General features: G+C 36.4%; 1 protein-coding gene across 1 annotated transcript in view; it reads left to right on the top strand.

Annotated features, from left to right (window-relative positions):
* The window catches only part of LOC133539682 (DNA-binding protein RFX7-like), a 48,493-nt gene that overhangs the window by 2,367 nt on the left and 27,544 nt on the right, over positions 1-18,582 (top strand). The window contains exon 2 of the mRNA XM_061881775.1: positions 3,316-3,349. Coding sequence (XP_061737759.1) covers positions 3,316-3,349 — 34 coding nt within the window. The remainder of the gene's footprint in view (positions 1-3,315; positions 3,350-18,582) is intronic.

Below are 18,582 nucleotides of genomic sequence, written 5' to 3'. Positions count from 1 at the left end.
TTTTCTAAGAAAAAAAAATGACAAAAACAGGTAATAGTACAGTTAATATGTAAGATTTGCGGGTAGCTTATTCAGTAATAAAATAATAAATAACAGAATATATGATGAAACACTACCTTAAATAAATCACTGATTCTCAAACTAATGGTACACGGGCTCCATCTGGTAGAATGCCAAAAGAAGCACTTAACCAAGTGATTAGTGTTTTATTTCCCTATATTCAAACACAGTCTTACTGTTCAAACTGTGTGTTATGTTACAGTGGCCAACACATTAAATATACTTGTTAATTATAACATCTGTCTTGTTTTAATGAATACTTAGGCCTACTATGCTACTGTATTTTAATGTTAATGTTGCCACGTTTTTTCTGAGGTGGTACTTGGTGAAAATGTATGAGAGCCACTGAAATAAATAATAACTCCAGCTACACCACACCAAGACTTACTACACAAAGAACAAACATCATTTGAGCGTGTGTTAGTGACCCCAATTTGTGTTTAGTGACTATAGATAATGATAAATAACGCCACATAATACAGTTTTAATTACATCTCCAATCAACATTGAACATTTGTTTAAACATTGCCAAAGCCACACTGAAATAGTTTCTATTCAATGTATGGCGGAGTGAAATAATGTAACCATGATAAATGTCAATACTTGTGATGGTGACACGTTATTGACACCCAGGTGCTAAATAGTGTGATGTCAGTACAGTTGTGAGTGGAACCCATAGATACACAGACATATTTATTACTTTTTAGCATTTTGCTACTCTTGAGGCTTTCCTGATTTAGGTCACATTCATTCAAAATGAGCCCTTTATGTCTGAACTTGTGCGCTGCCATTTAAATGTTGCCCTTTCAAAATGTCACGAAAAAGAGTATAAAAGTCTGCTGTGTAAGCAAAAAAACAAACTCAAAACGTGCTGTTGTGCAGCCGTGGATGTTTCCACTGAAACAGTGGAGAGGGAGCTTCTCCCAATCGCTACACCAGAACAGAGACTGGGATTTAATGGATCAATTTAATCTGTTTCAAATGCTAGTTTGTGTCTAATCTGTCCGCACAAAAGCAGAGCTCAGGTGTAATCCAGTGTACCTGCTAAATGTGCCCTGAAAACAAGCTAATGAAGCCCTCTTGGCTGGGAGCAATCCTTGGCCGCCTGGTAACAGTGAATTAAAGCGTTAAACTGTACTCGGCGTGGTTTACAGCCCGACTGTGACCCACGCGGCCTTAGCGAGCAAGTGTCCTTAAATGTGACCCGCTCTATCTTCTGTCTCACTGTCAACAACAGGATGACCTGTCTGCAGATTAGGAATTAAACCTGGACAAGTGGGGTGGCCTCTGCAAGCTCACACTGAATCAGCAAGGCAAATATAGCTGATGTTCATTTACATTAGGATATTTGCTAGAGAACACTCTGTAGGGTATTTTGCCCAGAAAAATAGGATACCATAAATACAACACTCAGGGTTCATACGGGTGCTTAAAAACCTTGAAAATGCTTGGATTTTAATGTTGTGTTTTCAAGGTTTGAAAAATGCTTGAATTTTGGGTGAAGTGCTTGTAAATGCTTGGAAATGTTCATCATATTTCTCAGCAGTCTGACGCAGTAGGCTAATTATAAAATAAAAAATAAAAATGAAAGCTACACGCTTAATCTGTTGGTTTTGCACGAGCCCTTACATTAGGTTGTTACAAGAGGATACTGGTGCATCGGTCCATCATGCCGGGAGGTTGTCGTTTTAATGAACATTGGATGGACAATAACAAATACAAACTTTGGATACATTGTGGACCAAATTCACGTGTAGCCTGCTGCGAAGTATGCAAAAAGGAAATCCAGCTTTTCGCAATGGGAGAGTCGGCTCTTTCGAGTCATATGAAAGGTAAATCACAGACATTACTAGCCGTACAAGTTAACCAACAAGTTTTGTTTTCTAACCTTTTGGTACATGCCAGACCTAAACTGTGAGATCAGCGCTAGATTACATGTTAATTACGGACAGTTATTACGAGCTATGAAAGGAAAAAAGCAAGCGTATGTCATTGATAAATTAAAATGTTAAGAACTTCCCTCAACTAATATATTTGTTATCATAGCCACAATTATAAGGCTAGATAGGCTTAATTAAATGTGAAACAAACCAAATATTTTCCTTGAATTTATTATCCTTATATTAATATGGAACACTTTGGTAATAAATGAGTGAAATTGACATTTTGAGGGTGCGTGTATTCATATCACATTATGCAGTTTACAAGCACAAATACGGTGTGAATCAATCTGTGCTGTTCGATGTCATTGCGTGCTGTAAGTAAGAAAAAAAACAAGAAATTTGAAAAACAACACAAATGGAAACACGTTTGCAAACACCAATGACATTGAATAGTCTACTGAAACACTGCTTCATTTTCTATGTCCCATTCAGTTAATGATAATTGCTGCTTCAACGTTAGGCTTAGGTTTTAGCAAATTTTCCCTATTTTTCCTACAGGCATAATTTTGTGACCTCAAACAGCAAGGCTATGGATTGATTCACTTAGGTTTTCGCCTTTAGAAGGGTACTAGACAAAACTGGAAAATTGATCTTGAAAGTCCTTGAAAAGTGCTTGAATTTGGCAGTGGAAAAGGTGTATTAACCCTGAACTCTGTAATAAAATATTTAAAACAGGATTCATTTAGAATCTTCAAATTGAAAAACAAATGACCACAGATACAGCTGATGGATATGTGGGGCACTGCCTCACTTGCCCCCACGCTTACAAAAAACACTTTATTTTTCTAAAGAATGGATAACCACCTTTACCAGTAAAATTTAAATGCAATCAACTCTGCTACGTTAGCTTTGATAACCATCTTGGTGACCCCAGACTTTGTTGATTAGGCCGCTTACTTTTAACGTAACTGCTGTAGTAGCCTTCTTTTTATAACCCTTCTTGTTGAGACCAGTCCTCCATAACAGATGGCGGTGCAATCATTCTGTTTCGTATTTGTCTAATGAAAACCTTTTTGGTTGAACATCACCTCCTCAGGGGCATTTTACTGTACATAAATAATGCATATGACTTTTGATTTATTGGTCAGTACTCCACTTAATGTGAAGAATTGTAATGGTCCCACAGAGACAATGAAAATTTTTTTTTTTTACATTCAACAGCATGAGTTCATGGCGGTGGGCTCCATGACCTGAGAGATGCTGAAGGGAGGGTCGTCTCATGCCAGACATTCCTCTGCTTTATAAATAAATGCGCCAGCACTCATGTTACAGAGGCTGCATACTCATTTATACTATTATCTCTTCTTTTCAGCAAATCTGTTCAATCCAAAGTGGAAGGCATTCTGGTAAGTATTGTTCTTAATGCCTTTCTGTTTTATTAAATACAGTACAACTGTTGAAAATGTGTTCGCCCTCCCCCTTCCTCTGATTTTGTGAATGACTGCCAACGTGAGTAGCGTAGTTTGCACAGTCAAAAATTAGACAACGCAATTGTGGTCTTGGTTCCTGGTAGTTTGCTTTGCTGTCTTCAGTACTTCCTACATGAGGGAGACATACAGTAGAGAACAAATTTTAATGGGCTCATTCCTGGGTGGATCTCTCGTGAGAGGAAGAAGGGAGGGGGTCATTCATTTTGCAATGCCGTCTGCTGAAAATGATGGAAAGCGCCACTCTTCAAAGCAACTGACACTGTGCTCAAAGTTGAAATTGCCACAAAACACATTTTAAGATATTCAAAACTGTACTTAATCTGGCGGTTAAAGTGGACCCCCCAATTGTTCACATTTCACATGTCAGGTAAACTGCAACGAACAGGACCACATTAATCCCTTTTGTAGCGTATTGTTGAATGATAAATCAATTGTTTTACTTAAAACATTATTTCATTATTACATTTAAAGATATACAACAATACCGCAATGATAACCGTGATATGAAATCATCATATTACTACATCCCTATTTATGTTTTACATTTGGTGGCTGATACTCTAAACACAGAAGTTCTGCGGAACTAAGAACACACAATTACCATAAAAAAGATGCAATTGGGAAATGCTTCATATACAAACCCCAAAACCAGTGAAGTTGGCACGTTGTGTAAATCATAAATAAAAACAGAATGCAATGATTTGCTAATCCTTTTCAACCTATATTCAATTAAATAGACAGCACAGACAAGATATTCAATGTTCGAACTGGAAAACAATGTTATTTATTGCAAATATTAGCTCATTTGGAATTTGATGCCTGCAAAATGTTTCAAAAAGCTGACACAAGTGACAAAAAAGACAGAGAAAGTTGAGAAATGCTCATCAAGCACTTATTTGGAAAATCCCACAGGTGAACAGGCTAACTTGAAAGAGTTGGGTGCCATGATTGGGTATAAAAGCAGCTACCGTGAAATGCGCAGTCATTCACAAACAAGGATGGGGAGAGAGTCACCACTTTGTGAACAAATGCGTTAGCAAATTTTCCAACAATTTCAGAACAACATTTTGTAACAAGCTATTGAAAGGAATTTAGGGATTTCATTCACCATCTACGGTCCCTAATATCATCAAAAGGTTAGGAGAACCTGGAGAAATCACTGCACGTTTATTTGATTGATTGAAACTTTTATTAGTAGATTGCACAGTACAGTTCATATTCCGTACAATTGGTAACACTCGAATAAGTTTTTCAACTTGTTTAAGTCGGGGTCCACGTAAACATTGAATGTCCGTCAGGCGGTATTGCATCAAAAAGCGACATCACTGTGTAAAGGATATCACCACATGGGCTCAGGAACACTTCAGAAAACCACTGTCTGAGTGGTTTGTCGCTACATCTGTAAGTGCAAGTTAAAACTCTAATATGCAGAGCTAAAGCCATTTATCAACAACACCCAGAAACGCTGCCAACTTCACCTGAGCCAAAGCTTGTCTTAGATCAGTGGTTCTTAACCTGGGTTCGGTGGAGCCTCCGCCGCTGAGTTCAAGACACACCCAACTCATCGTGTAAATAAAAACTTCTCCCTATCGGTATATTATGGATACCCCCAAACAATGTTCTCTCTAATTTTCCCTCAGATTTGCAGGTGTGTAATTTGTTGTGAGTTCATGCACTGTTTGTGTTGTTCTTTGAACAAGGTGATGTTCCTTTTGTGCACCAGAAAAAAACATAACTTTGTCTTGAATTTGAAAAAAAAAAGTTTAATTTTTCACTAAAGAAGGGTTCGGTGAAGGCGCATATGAAACTGGTGGGGTTCGGTACCTCCAACAAGGTTAAGAACCATTGTCTTAGATGGACTGATGCGAAGTGGAAAAGTGTTCTGTGGTCTGACGAGTCCACATTTCAAATTGTTTTTGGAAACTGTGGATGTCGTGTCCTCCGGAACAAAGAGGAAAAGAACCATCCGGATGGTTCTAGGCGCAAAGTTCAAAAGCCAGCATCTGTGATGATATGCGGGTGTATTAGTGCCCAAGGCATGGGTAATTTACACATCTGTGAAGGCGCCATTAATGTTGAAAGGTACATAAAGGTTTTGGAGCAACATATGTTGTCATCCAATCAACGTTCTCATGGACACCCCTGCTTATTTCAGCAAGACAATGCCAAGCCACGTGTTACAACAGCGTGGTTTCGTAGTAAAAGAGTGCGGGTACTTTCGTGGCTCGCCTGCAGTCCAGACATGTCTCCCATTGAAAATTTGTGGCGCATTAAAATATGACAACCGAGACCCCAGACTGTTGAACAACTTGAGCTGTACATCAAGCAAGAACGGGAAAGAATTCCACCTGAAAATCTACAAAAATTGGTCTCCTCAGTTCCCAATTGTTTACTGAGTGTTGTTAAAAGGAAAGACCATGTAACACAGTGGTTAAAATGCCCCCGTGCCAACTTTTTTGCAATGTGTTGCTGCCATTAAATTCTAATTTAATGATTATATGCAAAATAATTAAGTTTCTCAGTTCAAACATAAATATATTGTCTTTGCAGTATATTCAATTGAATATAAGTTGAATAGGGTTTGCAAATCATTGTATTCTGTTTTTATTTACTATTTACAAAATGTACCAACTTCACTGGTTTTGGGTTTTGTACATAAATGCTTCAGCATTAAAGACAATTGCAAAATGAAAATGCTGCAAAAGTCGAAAACACAAAAGCCCAAAACACATGCCTAATAGATATGCTGAAACTTCATGTAACAAAAAGTGAAAGTAAGCAATGCTTTCTTGGAAGCCAGACTTGAGGACCTTCCGTCCTTAAAGACTAAACAATAATGGGATGCCCAGAAGAAGGTTGCTGGAATTGAAGTGGAAATATCTCATTACATTTTAGTTAAACACTGTAAAATATTACATTTTAAAATATTTTGAGACGGAGGTCTGCCGCACCCCTCTTGGTAGCCTGGCTAAATTTTGTTTTATCATTTGCCATATATTGTTTCTCTGTTTTGAGCGTGTGGACGTTGCTGTGCCTTTGCCTTGGTCGGCCACGGTTTTCACAAGAGACTTAATTTTGTGATGACGACATAACTGGCTGCCCATGTTTATACCATGAGTCAGATTGTTCTTTTTCCGATAGTAAATAATGGGAATCAAATTATTCCATTACACTGTCAAACGTTTGCCATCATGAATAAAGAAACATATTCATTACCAACTTACAGTATTTATTTTAGCACAACATAGTTGCATGTAAAGTAATTTTTCGTCAGTTATTTGAGACCTTTCTTATGCTTTTTATTAGTACTTATTTTTCTAATTCACATGACTTAAACCTCAGGTTTATATGTTAAATAATAATTTATGTGATTAACACATGGTTTCATATGATATGACAAGGTTGTAAAATATAAATATGTTAGATATAATTATTTAATACGATTAGAATAAGGAGTAAATCTAATTAACGTTGAAAGCAGGGGCAACATTTGGACACACCACTGCCTTGCGTACCTTGAAAGGATCAGTTGTACTTTTTAGAGTAAGATGAAAGAGAAATTGTTCAGTTTATTTTTGTACAAAAGAACATTAATGGAATTAAATAATTTCCTTTACATGAGAGCATTATGATTTAGTTTGTTTACCAGAAATCAATTATAGGTACCAATATATGGTACTTTGACGTTATCGGTATTGGCGTGCTTTTATCTATATGTCTTTTTTTTTTTAATAACAGAACTACATTAGCAGATAAAATATATACACATATGATGGCAGTATTTAAAAAGTAGTTAGTGAAGTAGATAGTTAGAAACACTGCTCAAGCACCAGCCTGTTTGCGCTTCATATTGTCTTCCACTGCAGCTCCTACATGCTATCTCTTCTGCTTAGCTTTCAAAATGTTTTTTTTGCTGTGAACTTCAGTTATTGTCCTTTTCTCCCAGCTTCTTACCGGTTCCGTTTTGTGTTTTTCGCTAATGCAACAAATAATCCTCCGTCCACACGAAGGAGCGTGGGCTCATTAAAGGGGCACTGTGATTTTCATGTTATTATGTATTAAATCTATAAAAGTGAGTAGATGGCAAGTTATTGTGATGTAGAGAAATCCGATATTTTTACTTTTTTTTCAGGAGATTCCCCATATTTTGAAATGCAAATGATGATTGCTGTAACCAGCAGAATTAAGACACACGTAATAAAAGTGTTTGTGAAATCACACAATGTTGTTTGGTGCTAAATTAACCACAACATTAGTGCTGTTTTAAACATTGTGTTGCTACTGGTCCGGCGTTTCCTTAAAATATTGTTTGAAAAAAACAGCTTAAAGCCTTGTCCAGCTGTTTACTAATGTATTTTATTCATGTTTATACAACTTATACTGAAAATTATAATCGACTCCATATATCGGTTATTGGCCTTTTGACTACTAATAATCTGTGTCTGTATCGGCCTTGAAAAATAAACATCGGTCTATGTTCCCTGGATAAAAGGACTGACACTTTGGCCATTGCACAACCAAGAGTCACACACACTTGAACAGCAAATTGTGATCCTTTATTCCCTTAGCGCACGTTGTACATAGTAACTACTGTTGAGTGGACCACTAGACTCCTTGTTTGGAATTTTTATTTGTATTACTTGTTTTTGATTCGTATTGCCGCATAGAGGCCAACTCGCTCTTATCTCGCATCTGACTGATGATTGGTCATCTGCCGCGTGCTGTCAATCATTGTCAAGTTGGCAATGGGGCAACCCCCAGAAAGCCAATCAATGAGCTTGTGAGCGGACGGAAAGGACAAGCTCTAGCTTGAGCGCCCGTTTTCCGCCTGGCGCTAATGTGTGACTTGTCTCCATTTAATTGCTTGTATTCCATTACATGACTTCTTCCCAAAAGTAGAAAGCAGAGGTGGTCTACCAAGCCCGGATGGCTGTTGTGCATCAAGCAGCGCTCAAAGTCTCTGAGAACGCAAGGGGCCGAGATCTTACTGCAAAAAATCCAACTATGCAATTAAATGGATCCATATATTTCATCAAAAAGAGATTTGTCGAGTGATATCAAGGAATGGAGTAGTGGTATCAAATCAATGTTCAGGAGAAATCATGCTTCGTTTTTGCTTGGGTAAAGTTGCATTCCATGACTTAACTTTGCGTCGCCTGCCATGATGTTTTTGTTGCACACGTCGTTTACGAGCATGCATGATTTTTCCCGTCTTTATCAAAATTTAACTATGTATCTCAACACTGTGTATGTGCTGAACATTTCATTTATGATCGCTGCCTTTGGTAAAAGCTTAACTCTTTTCGGTTTTGCTCACATTTGATGTTTTTTTATCTGGACTTGCCGAGTTGGTGCGTTATGAAACACTTGTAGCAAATATGCGTTTTAAGAACTCCGAAACAAGATAAAATATAAATAATATCTAAATAATACTTAAATGGTAAATAATACCCGTTAACTGTATCAAACAAACCTTTAACAAAATGATAACTGTAAACCTGCATGTTCTGCCAATCTGCGCCTTTGGTCTTTTCTTGTCGTCTTTCGTAAAAACTTGCTGTCTTCCGCCCTTCTTGTTTACCTCTCAAAGAATTATGAAGAAACGTTTATGATTTTTGGGATTGCAACGATTCGGACAGCCAAGACAAAACAAGCATAGGGCATTTATCTTTGAGAAAGGCTAAATGACGCCTAATACCCATTGAGAACAGATGCTGGCTTGCCCACCATGCATATTTGATGAGCCGGATGTAACCTCATGTAAATCCAAGCCATAGCGTAAAAAAATGTTGGGGTCATTAAAAAGTACAGGAGACAAGAACTGCTGTTTAAAAAAATATGTCTTTTTTCCGTCCAAGTGTATAAACAAGTCAATTAAATTAATGTTTATACAACTTATCTTAAATTGAATGACAAATGAAGAGGCCGTACTGCAAAAAACACATGTAATAAAAGTGTCATACAGACCTACAGTATATTATCGATTCAGCCCTCATGTCTTAATTATGTCCAACTATTGCTTCACGTTGCATTGTTGGGTCACGAGTGCCACCGCACTGTGATCCGTATGGGCGACAGCGGTACACAGTTGTAATACACTTTTCCACCATTTATTGCAGTAATGACAATGTCAAACATACAGAAGAAGTCTGGTGCTAAAGTCATAAGGAAGTTTCTTTTTTTTTATTTTTTTTTTTTTTATTAAATCAACACAAAAACACACAAAATACACTTTCCATCAGTGCATCAACCCCCCAAACAAAACCCTCTCCCTCCCCCATTCACACCCAGCCACACCCACTCACACAAAAAAGGGTTGTTTCTTTCTGCTACCAAAATGCTGGTTCCCACAACATATATAACACAGTCTGCAAGGGACATAGTCCCTGAAACACACATGATTGTGTGTGTCGCCGGTCCACTAACACTATCATTAATTACTATTTTTTATGTAATTGTTTTATATGATTTTACTTTCTTTTTTATCCCCAAAAAATGTCATTGTTTTCCTTTTTTTAAATCTCATTTTATTTTATTAAAAAAATAAATAAAAAATAACCTTATCTTCATCAGACCAGGTTGTTAATGGAATTAGACTTGTCTAAAAGGTTTTTAAAACCAGGTCCAGTCCAGACAATGTCAAAGTGGGCCTCAGCAACACACACCCTCATCCATGTACAACAACAAAAATTAGGGAAACAAGTTATAAACAAAATTACATTTTCATAAAAAGCATTTGTGTATAGTCCATATTATGTCCAAGTCAGATTCAACACACACCTTCATTTTGTACACTCAAAAAAAGGGAACACAACAACAGATAGCATATATGTTGCTGTTGTTGCATATCTATAAACATTATTAAATTTTCATAATAAGCGTTTAAGGATTTCCCATCTTTTTTCATGTTTTTTGGCATCATTATCGTTGTCAATCATGTATCTTTCTAAAGTTAAAAAATACTGAATAAATGTTTTAAAGAAAGTAATACTAATGAATATCTATTTTTGGCCTTAAAAATAAACCTTTTACCAAGTACTATAATTAAATTGACTAAGTCATGGTTGTCAATAAACTCTCCTAAAATAACAGAAACTATATCAAGCTTCATAAACAAACCAATCCTTGAACACGTTTTTTCAACTTCCACCCAAAAGGAAGACACAATATGACAATACCAAAACAAATGCAGGGTGGATTCAGATTCCTGACAGCAAAAGCGGCAATCATCTGACTCAGTCATATTCCATAGTTTTAACATTTTCCCCGTTGGTAAGAAGTTATAAATAATTTTAATTTGAAAATAACGGTTTTGCACATCGATAGTAGTTTTGTAGATTAGTTTGAATATGGTATCCCACGGCAACGGGCAGTCAAAAAAGTCCTCCCATTTTCCATATGTGTTATATGGGACAGCCTTCAAAGATTTCTTTATTAAATAAAAATTATATATTTTTTTATTAATTTTAGTTCCTTTTTGCCAACTAGAATTTCTTATTAGAGGTTTACAAACTAGTAATTTAGTAGTTCCATAATTAATTATTTGTTTCCATCTTTTCCTAATTACTCCAGTTAGTTGATTAAAAGAAAAGCTTGAACAAGCATCACCATACATAGTTCTAAATTCATCCATCCATCCATTCTCTACCGCTTATTCCCTTTCGGGGTCGCGGGGGGCGCTGGCGCCTATCTCAGCTACAATCGGGCGAAAGGCTTGGTACACCCTGGACAAGTCGCCACCTCATCGCAGGGCCAACACAGATAGACAGACAACATTCACACTCACATTCACACACTAGGGCCAATTTAGTGTTGCCAATCAACCTATCCCCAGGTGGATGTCTAAATTCATCATACTTCATAATTTTACCATTCTCATTGATCATATCATTGACAAAAATTATTCCTCTTTCAAACGTATTTTTCCAAAAGAAAGGCTTTCCATCTATTAAAATATTAGAGTTCATCCATATTATCTGCTGCAAAATATCATCTCTTTTTTTTGGCACATGAAATTGAAAACACCACCATGAGTGGATTGTTTCCTTTATGAACCCCTCCATGTTTCCCAGCAGACTCTCTACATAAGAATAATGGGAGGGGATCACTTGTAAAAAAGGATACAATTTTCTTTGATACATTACATGTTTTCTGTCCAACAGGACACTTGTGTACCACTCAGTATTTAAGTACATCTTTGGAACAATTGATGCTTTTAAAGAAAAACACATAGCTTCGAGGTTGAGAAGTTTTAGGCCCCCATATTCATACTCATTGTACAAAACCTTTCTTTTAATCTTTTCTGGTTTGCCGTCCCCGACAAAATCAAAGACTCTCCGTTCATAAACCTTAAAGAAGTTTTGTGATGGAGCCGGTAATGACAAAAACAAAAAAATAAACTGAGGAATAATTAACGAGTTGACAATAGATATTTTACCATATAAGGTTAAGGATTTCCCTTTCCATAGTTGCATAATTTTGTCCAGCTTTCTTAGTCGATTATCATAATTTACTGAGCATAGATCTTCCAGATTCTCTGGTACAACACCAAGTATGTTAACAGGTCCATCTGTCCACAAAACAGGCACTTTGCATTCCATTCGGAAGGATGTTCCCTTTAGATTTCCGATCCTTAAAATTTTACATTTATCATAATTAAGCTTAAGCCCAGATTGCTGTGAAAATATATCCAAAAGATCAAGGAGGTTCCGCAAACAATGAGGATTGGGGCTGATAAAGAAGCTTGTATCGTCTGCATACATTGTTATTTTACTTTCAATATTATTATTGCTGAGCCCTTCAATATTTCGATTCAATCTAACTTTAATCGCTAATATTTCCATAGCAATAATAAATAGGTATGGAGACAAGGGCACCCTTGTTTTAGACCTCTTAATAGAGGTATTGTCCCAGAGATGTATCCGTTATTGATAATTTTACAGTTAGTTTTATTATATAGTGTCTTGATCCAATGTAATAGAGAGTTGCCAAAATTGAAAAAAACTAAGCTTTTACAAATAAAATCTAAGCTAATTTTGTCAGAAGCCTTCTCCAGGTCGGCTACAAAAATTAAGCCTCTTTTATTCTCCATATTATAATTTTCAATAATTTCTAATAACTGTCTAATATTATTTCCTATGTTTCTTCCTTGTAGGAAACCTGATTGATCTTGGTGAATAATATTTGACAAAACAGACTTAAGTCGTGTAGCCAAACATTTTGCCAGTATTTTAGCATCATAACATTGAAGTGTTATTGGTCTCCAATTTTTAAGATTAACTGGGTCTTTATACTGACCATTTATTTCCTGTTTCAACAATAAAGAAATAATACCTTCTGTTTGAGTGTTAGACAAATTCCATCTAATCCTGGGGTTTTCCCTGGATGAAAAGATTTAACAGCTTCCACAAGTTCTTCCTCTCCAATGAGGCCTTCACATAAAAGGCTTTCCTCAGAATTCAGTTTTCTTTCATAATTTTCTGGAAAAAAATGTGTAGTTTTAGGAGGAATTACCGGATTAGAAAAAATATTTTTAAAGTAATTTTCCATTTCTTTCAACAATGTGGTGTGCGTATTCAATACCTTTCCATTTGTTTTAATAAGCTTGGAAATGTTCTTTTTGGAACGATTTTTTGTTTGGATATTTAAGAAGAATTTAGAACACTTCTCACCTTTTTTCATCCAGATTGCTCTGTTGCAGTCATAACTTTTCAATAATTTTTTTTCAACTAAGTCTGCTAACTCTTCTTGTTTGGCTGTAAAGGAATTTAGTTGCTCACTAGTTGGATCATCATTACCATCTATATTTTTTTGTAAGTCCTCAATTTCTTTCTTTAATTCCTGTTCTGCCATTTTAAATTTTTTTTTTTCCATGAAGAGTACGCAATTGCGTATCCCCTAAAACAACATTTGAAGGCTTCCCAAACTGTTTGAGGGTTTGATGATCCTACATTGTTTTTAAAAAAGTCAGTAATAAATTGCTTTGTTTTTTCAATAAATGTATCATCCTTTAGAAGCATTTGATTAAACTTCCAATATCCGGGTCCACGTGTATTATCTTCAATTGAAATAGTTAATCCTATACAATTATGATCCGAACGCAATTTATCATCGATTGATATTGCAGTTACTTTGTTTAGCAATGAAAATGATATCAAAAAATAGTCAATACGACTTGCCTGGTTTTGTCTTCTCCATGTATACCGTACTAACCTAGGATTTTTGAATCTCCAGATATCAATTAAATCGAATGCATCCATAACATTTTGAATCTTTTGTAAAGATTGAGGATGATAATCCATCAAAAAATTCCCTTTTCGGTCCAAAACTTTATCCAAAGCAACATTAAAGTCCCCCACAGTAATAATTTCTCCTTGTTGTTCTTGCAACATATCATTTATTTCTTCAAAAAAGGAAGGTTCATCAACATTTGGCCCATACAGATTCAAAATGCACATCTTTTGATCCTGAATAATCATATTTAATATTAACCAGCGTCCTTGTGAGTCTTTTTCCATAGAATTAAATTGAAAATTAAATGTATTTTTAATCAAAATCATAACACCTTTTGAGTTTCTGTGACCATGTGAAAAGAAAATCGGACCATCCCATTCTTTTCTCCATTTAGGTTCATCTAAATTTGTTGAATGTGTTTCTTGAAGACAAAAAATATCTTGTTCTTTTGCCTTCAGCCACATAAATATAAGTTTTCTTTTTCTGTTGTCTGCAAGACCATTGCAGTTATAACTAATTATTCCAACTTCATTATCATTAATATAAACCATATGACCTAAGTAAATACATAATATCTTTGATTGATTCTCTTAATAACATAAGTTTCATAGACATGAAAATCTTGTAACTAAAAATTGCATTATCATCTGCTATTTCTAAGGAAAACAATACCCCCACTAATAAACCCACAGACACACCATTCACACCACAGCACACAAGACCAACAAACACATACCCCCCAAAATATATTATTCGCTGACCGTTTCCCAACATCTAACTACATTGTCCAGTCCCAAAATAAACTAAAAAGCTCCAAAAAGAAAATGTCAATTCATATCCTTCAAGTCGTCGCCATGGCGATGTCGCAATGACGTAATCACTACGCGACATTGTTATTGTTCCTCACATGTCTCTGTACAACTTAAGCGCAAAAATGACGACTATAGTTGCAAAGCGGTATATTCATTTGCACTTTAGTTTCATTGACAGTTTAGTTAAGAAACATATTCATTACCAACTTACAGTATTTATTTTAGCACAACATAGTTGCATGTAAAGTAATTTTTCGTCAGCTATTTGAGACCTTTCTTATGCTTTTTATTAGTACTTATTTTTCTAATTCACATGACTTAAACATAAGGTTTATATGTTAAATAATAATTTAGGTGATTAACACATGGTTTCATATAATATGACAAGGTTTCAAAATATAAATAGGTTAGATATAATCATTTAATACGATTAGAATAAGGAGTAAAATGAATAATTCAGTGTTAATATTTGAGTGGGCCCTTTATTGTAGAAAAGTTGGGCCCCAAGGTAAAAAAGGTTAAGAACCTCTACATTACAATATATACAGCTTATTAATTTCTGCATTTATAATATTCAGTCGGGCAGCACAGTGGTGAAGGGGTTAGTGCATATGCCTCACAATACGGAGGTCCTGAGTAGTCTGAGGTTCAATCCCAGGCACGGGATCTTTCTGTGTGGAGTTTGCATGTCCTCCCCGTGACTGCGTGGGTTCCCTCCGGGTACTCCGGCTTCCTCCCACTTCCAAACACATGCACCTGGGGATAGGTTGATTGGCAACACTAAATTGGCCCTAGTGTATGAATGTGAGTGTGAATGTTGTCTATCTGTGTTGGCCTTGCGATGAGGTGGCAACTTGTCCAGGGTGTACGGCGCCTTCCGCCCGATTGTAGCTGAGATAGGCACCAGCGCCCCCCGCGACCCTAAAGGAAATAAGCAGTAGAAAATGGATGGATGGATAGTATTCAGTCTGTTCTTTTATCACAAGATACTTCTTTTGAGGTACTGTTCCTTTGCACTTTCAGATCATATTCTAAGCCCACTTGGTGTTTATACCTCCTGGAAGGCCAAGAAGGGTTGTCATTATTTACTGTCTTGAACAGCACAATGAGAATCATTCACTGATTTAATTTCTACCGCTTGTCCTGTTAAGGTTGATGGGTGAGCTGGAGTCTATCCTGGGGTACCACCTAGTGTCATGGCCAGTCTTTCATAGGGTTTGATGAGAATATTGTGGTTTTAACTGAGCAGTTAAAACAACTCAATATGCAAATTTTGGGCCAGACACAGAACTATTTGATCAAGTCTGACATTTAATAGTAGGCCCAAAGAGTTTTAAATGTGGACTAGTGGAATCAACCTATATCAACACCCTATCATATAGCATGTTGTCTGCCTGCCTGCTGCCACTGGAAACCTGTGGTTCCCTAACAACAACAACAATAAAAACAGAGCAGGGAAATAGAAATGGTTGACGTGATGTGTTTATTCTTAGGGGGCAAAGCAGGGAAATGTCTGAGCGGAGGTACATGTTGGCACTGTGAGGATGTGTATTTGTGCACTCCGAATGCAGTGGGGCATCCTGAGAGGCAGATTTGATTTCATTTGACCCAACCAGGCTCTTTCTAGCAACATGAGAGCTGTGAGTTCACTTGAAGGAGAAAAGTTTTGGGATACTTAAATGAATCTTAGTCATTTTTCTTACGAAGTCAATGCCTTGCAGGAACACAAGCAAGGGACGTATTTAGAGTCAAATTTCGCCACATCGCTCTTCCATTAATCCATTTTCTACCGTTGTCCCTTTTGAGGTAGCCCCCCGGGAGCCTGTCTCAGCTGCATTTGGGCGGAAGGCAGAGTACATCCTGGAAAAGTCGCCACCTCCAAAAGTGTATTATCAGAATCAGAATATACAACATTGTTTGGCCTAAATTAAGAATTGTTAGGCATAAAAAGGCCGAATGCACTGGAAATATCAATTCTACATTAGTATTGGCCACTAAAGGAAACCAAACCAATCAGACCTTGGCCAGATTGGCTCAGCCTTAATAACATATTGGGTTAAACGAGCTTAAAGGTGACAAATGGGTGTTATTTCATGTCTACAGAGCTCTTATATTGTTTGAAAAATATGTAGAAAGGTTGTAAACAGATTTTTTTATGCTGTAGTTATGAAAATATTCGATTTATAATTAATGTATCCAACTTTGCTGAAATATATTTACTACATTCAGGCCTTGAACAAATTAACAGCAATAGACAAGCGATGACTGTAAAGGCATACTTGGAAAAGGTTAGAGTTGTACCGGGGTTTCTAAACTGTATTTATGGCAACTGTGTGTTTTTGTTTTGGCCTCAGGATATAGTCAAAATTAAGAATGTCCCCTGCGAGGGTCATTATGCGGATTTCAACCGATATCAATCATCCAGGAGTGAGATCAGCCGATACCATTTCTAACCACATTTATTAACTGTAATTGTCAATTGTATTTATGGTGAGTGCTATTGACAGTTCAACAATATCAACACAATATTTAAACCAGTTCCTTATTCTTTCTCTTCCTCTGTGTGTAACATGTTCAGCCTCGCCACCCGGTTTTAATGATACCTTAAGGGGAACTGCACTTTTTTTTTTTTTTTTTCTTTTTTTTTTTTTTTTTAACCTTTCCTTATCATTTATAATCCTTTTGTAAGACAATCGCTCCGATGGATAGCCTTTGACACCCAATTTTTCCTGGGGCTCCCATGTTGCCCACACATTCTGTCTTCTAGTTAAGAGTCATTTGGCAGGCATCTTACCATCCTGGCTTGCCCGCTTTCTCCGTCAGCATCATTAGTACACAGCGCTGCTCTCTGCTGAAAAGGCAACGTCAAGGACAAGTGAGCCGGAGCCCTGCGTGATGAGTGATGAGCACCATGCTCCTGTGTTTTAAAATAGGCAGAAAAGGAGGAAGGGGACTGCCCAGTTGAAGCTTGATTCTATAGCCCATGCTTAGTGAAATAATTATATTGTAAGCTGGATGACTTTTAATGTTTCCACTGCACTGATCTGTATCTGTGTGGTGTACACAAGGGGCCTGCATGGATAAAACAAAGCCTTGCATAAACAGTCCCAGAGGTTGTGCACAAGGTTACATGTTGGGTGTGTTGTGCTGATGTGACGTGAAGTTATGTCAGTTACTGCAGTACTGTTGATCGCCACAAGGCTATTAAACAAGATGAGTCGTTAATTCAGATTTCTTAACGAATAAACCTCTTACTGTAGCATTAAAAAATGCCTCGGAAAATGTTAGATTTAAAGTGAGAAAAATCTAGTGCAGTGTTTTTTTTCCAAGAGAGAAAAAGTAAGGAGGCTGGATGCTTGTGTGGAGGTTTCCTTGACAGGGTCTCATCCATCTCCATTCTCCTCATTGTTAGTCAAGGTTATCTTAATCTGCACTGTTACTACGCCAATGACAGCATCCAATAAGGTAACAGGAAGAAAATGGGACCCAACGTACTCTAACACATTTTATGTTTTGTATCATCGAAAAAAGAGCTGAAAAATAATACTACAAACTAGTGAAATTATCTGTCTAAGCAGCTAGTTAATTTGACTTGATAAGACATCCTATATTAAGATTTGAATATAGAGCAATGTGAAACATTTTACAGATATACATAAACATTTTATTCTGAACACAAGCATTATTTATTTTATTTATTCGCACAATATAAACAGTACAAAAGGTAACATTGTTAAAAACATAGACACAAGAAATGAGTAATGAGAAATACATTATAAGAAATAAGTACAAGTGAGAAAAGAAACCCAAAAAGGGCTTACGTAAGGTTCTCACCTAAAGCAGTAAATTAACAAAAAAAATTATTCAACTTGCTATTCTTAAATCAATCATCCTTGGGATGTTGCAGAATTTTTAAACACGATTTTCTATGTGGATTAAAACCAAAACATTTTATTTGAATACATATTTTCTAAATGTTAACATTTTTAAACTAGAATGGATAAATTACATTGTTAATGCAAAAAATAAAATTATGATGTGAGGTCAATGACTAAAAAAGAGTAAATAGCTTCTAAGACTAGGGAAATGTCTAAACATTAAATG

This window comes from Nerophis ophidion, linkage group LG02 (genome assembly GCF_033978795.1).
Source record: "Nerophis ophidion isolate RoL-2023_Sa linkage group LG02, RoL_Noph_v1.0, whole genome shotgun sequence".
NCBI lineage: Eukaryota > Metazoa > Chordata > Actinopteri > Syngnathiformes > Syngnathidae > Nerophis > Nerophis ophidion.
This window is presented reverse-complemented; position numbering and strand designations above follow the sequence as displayed.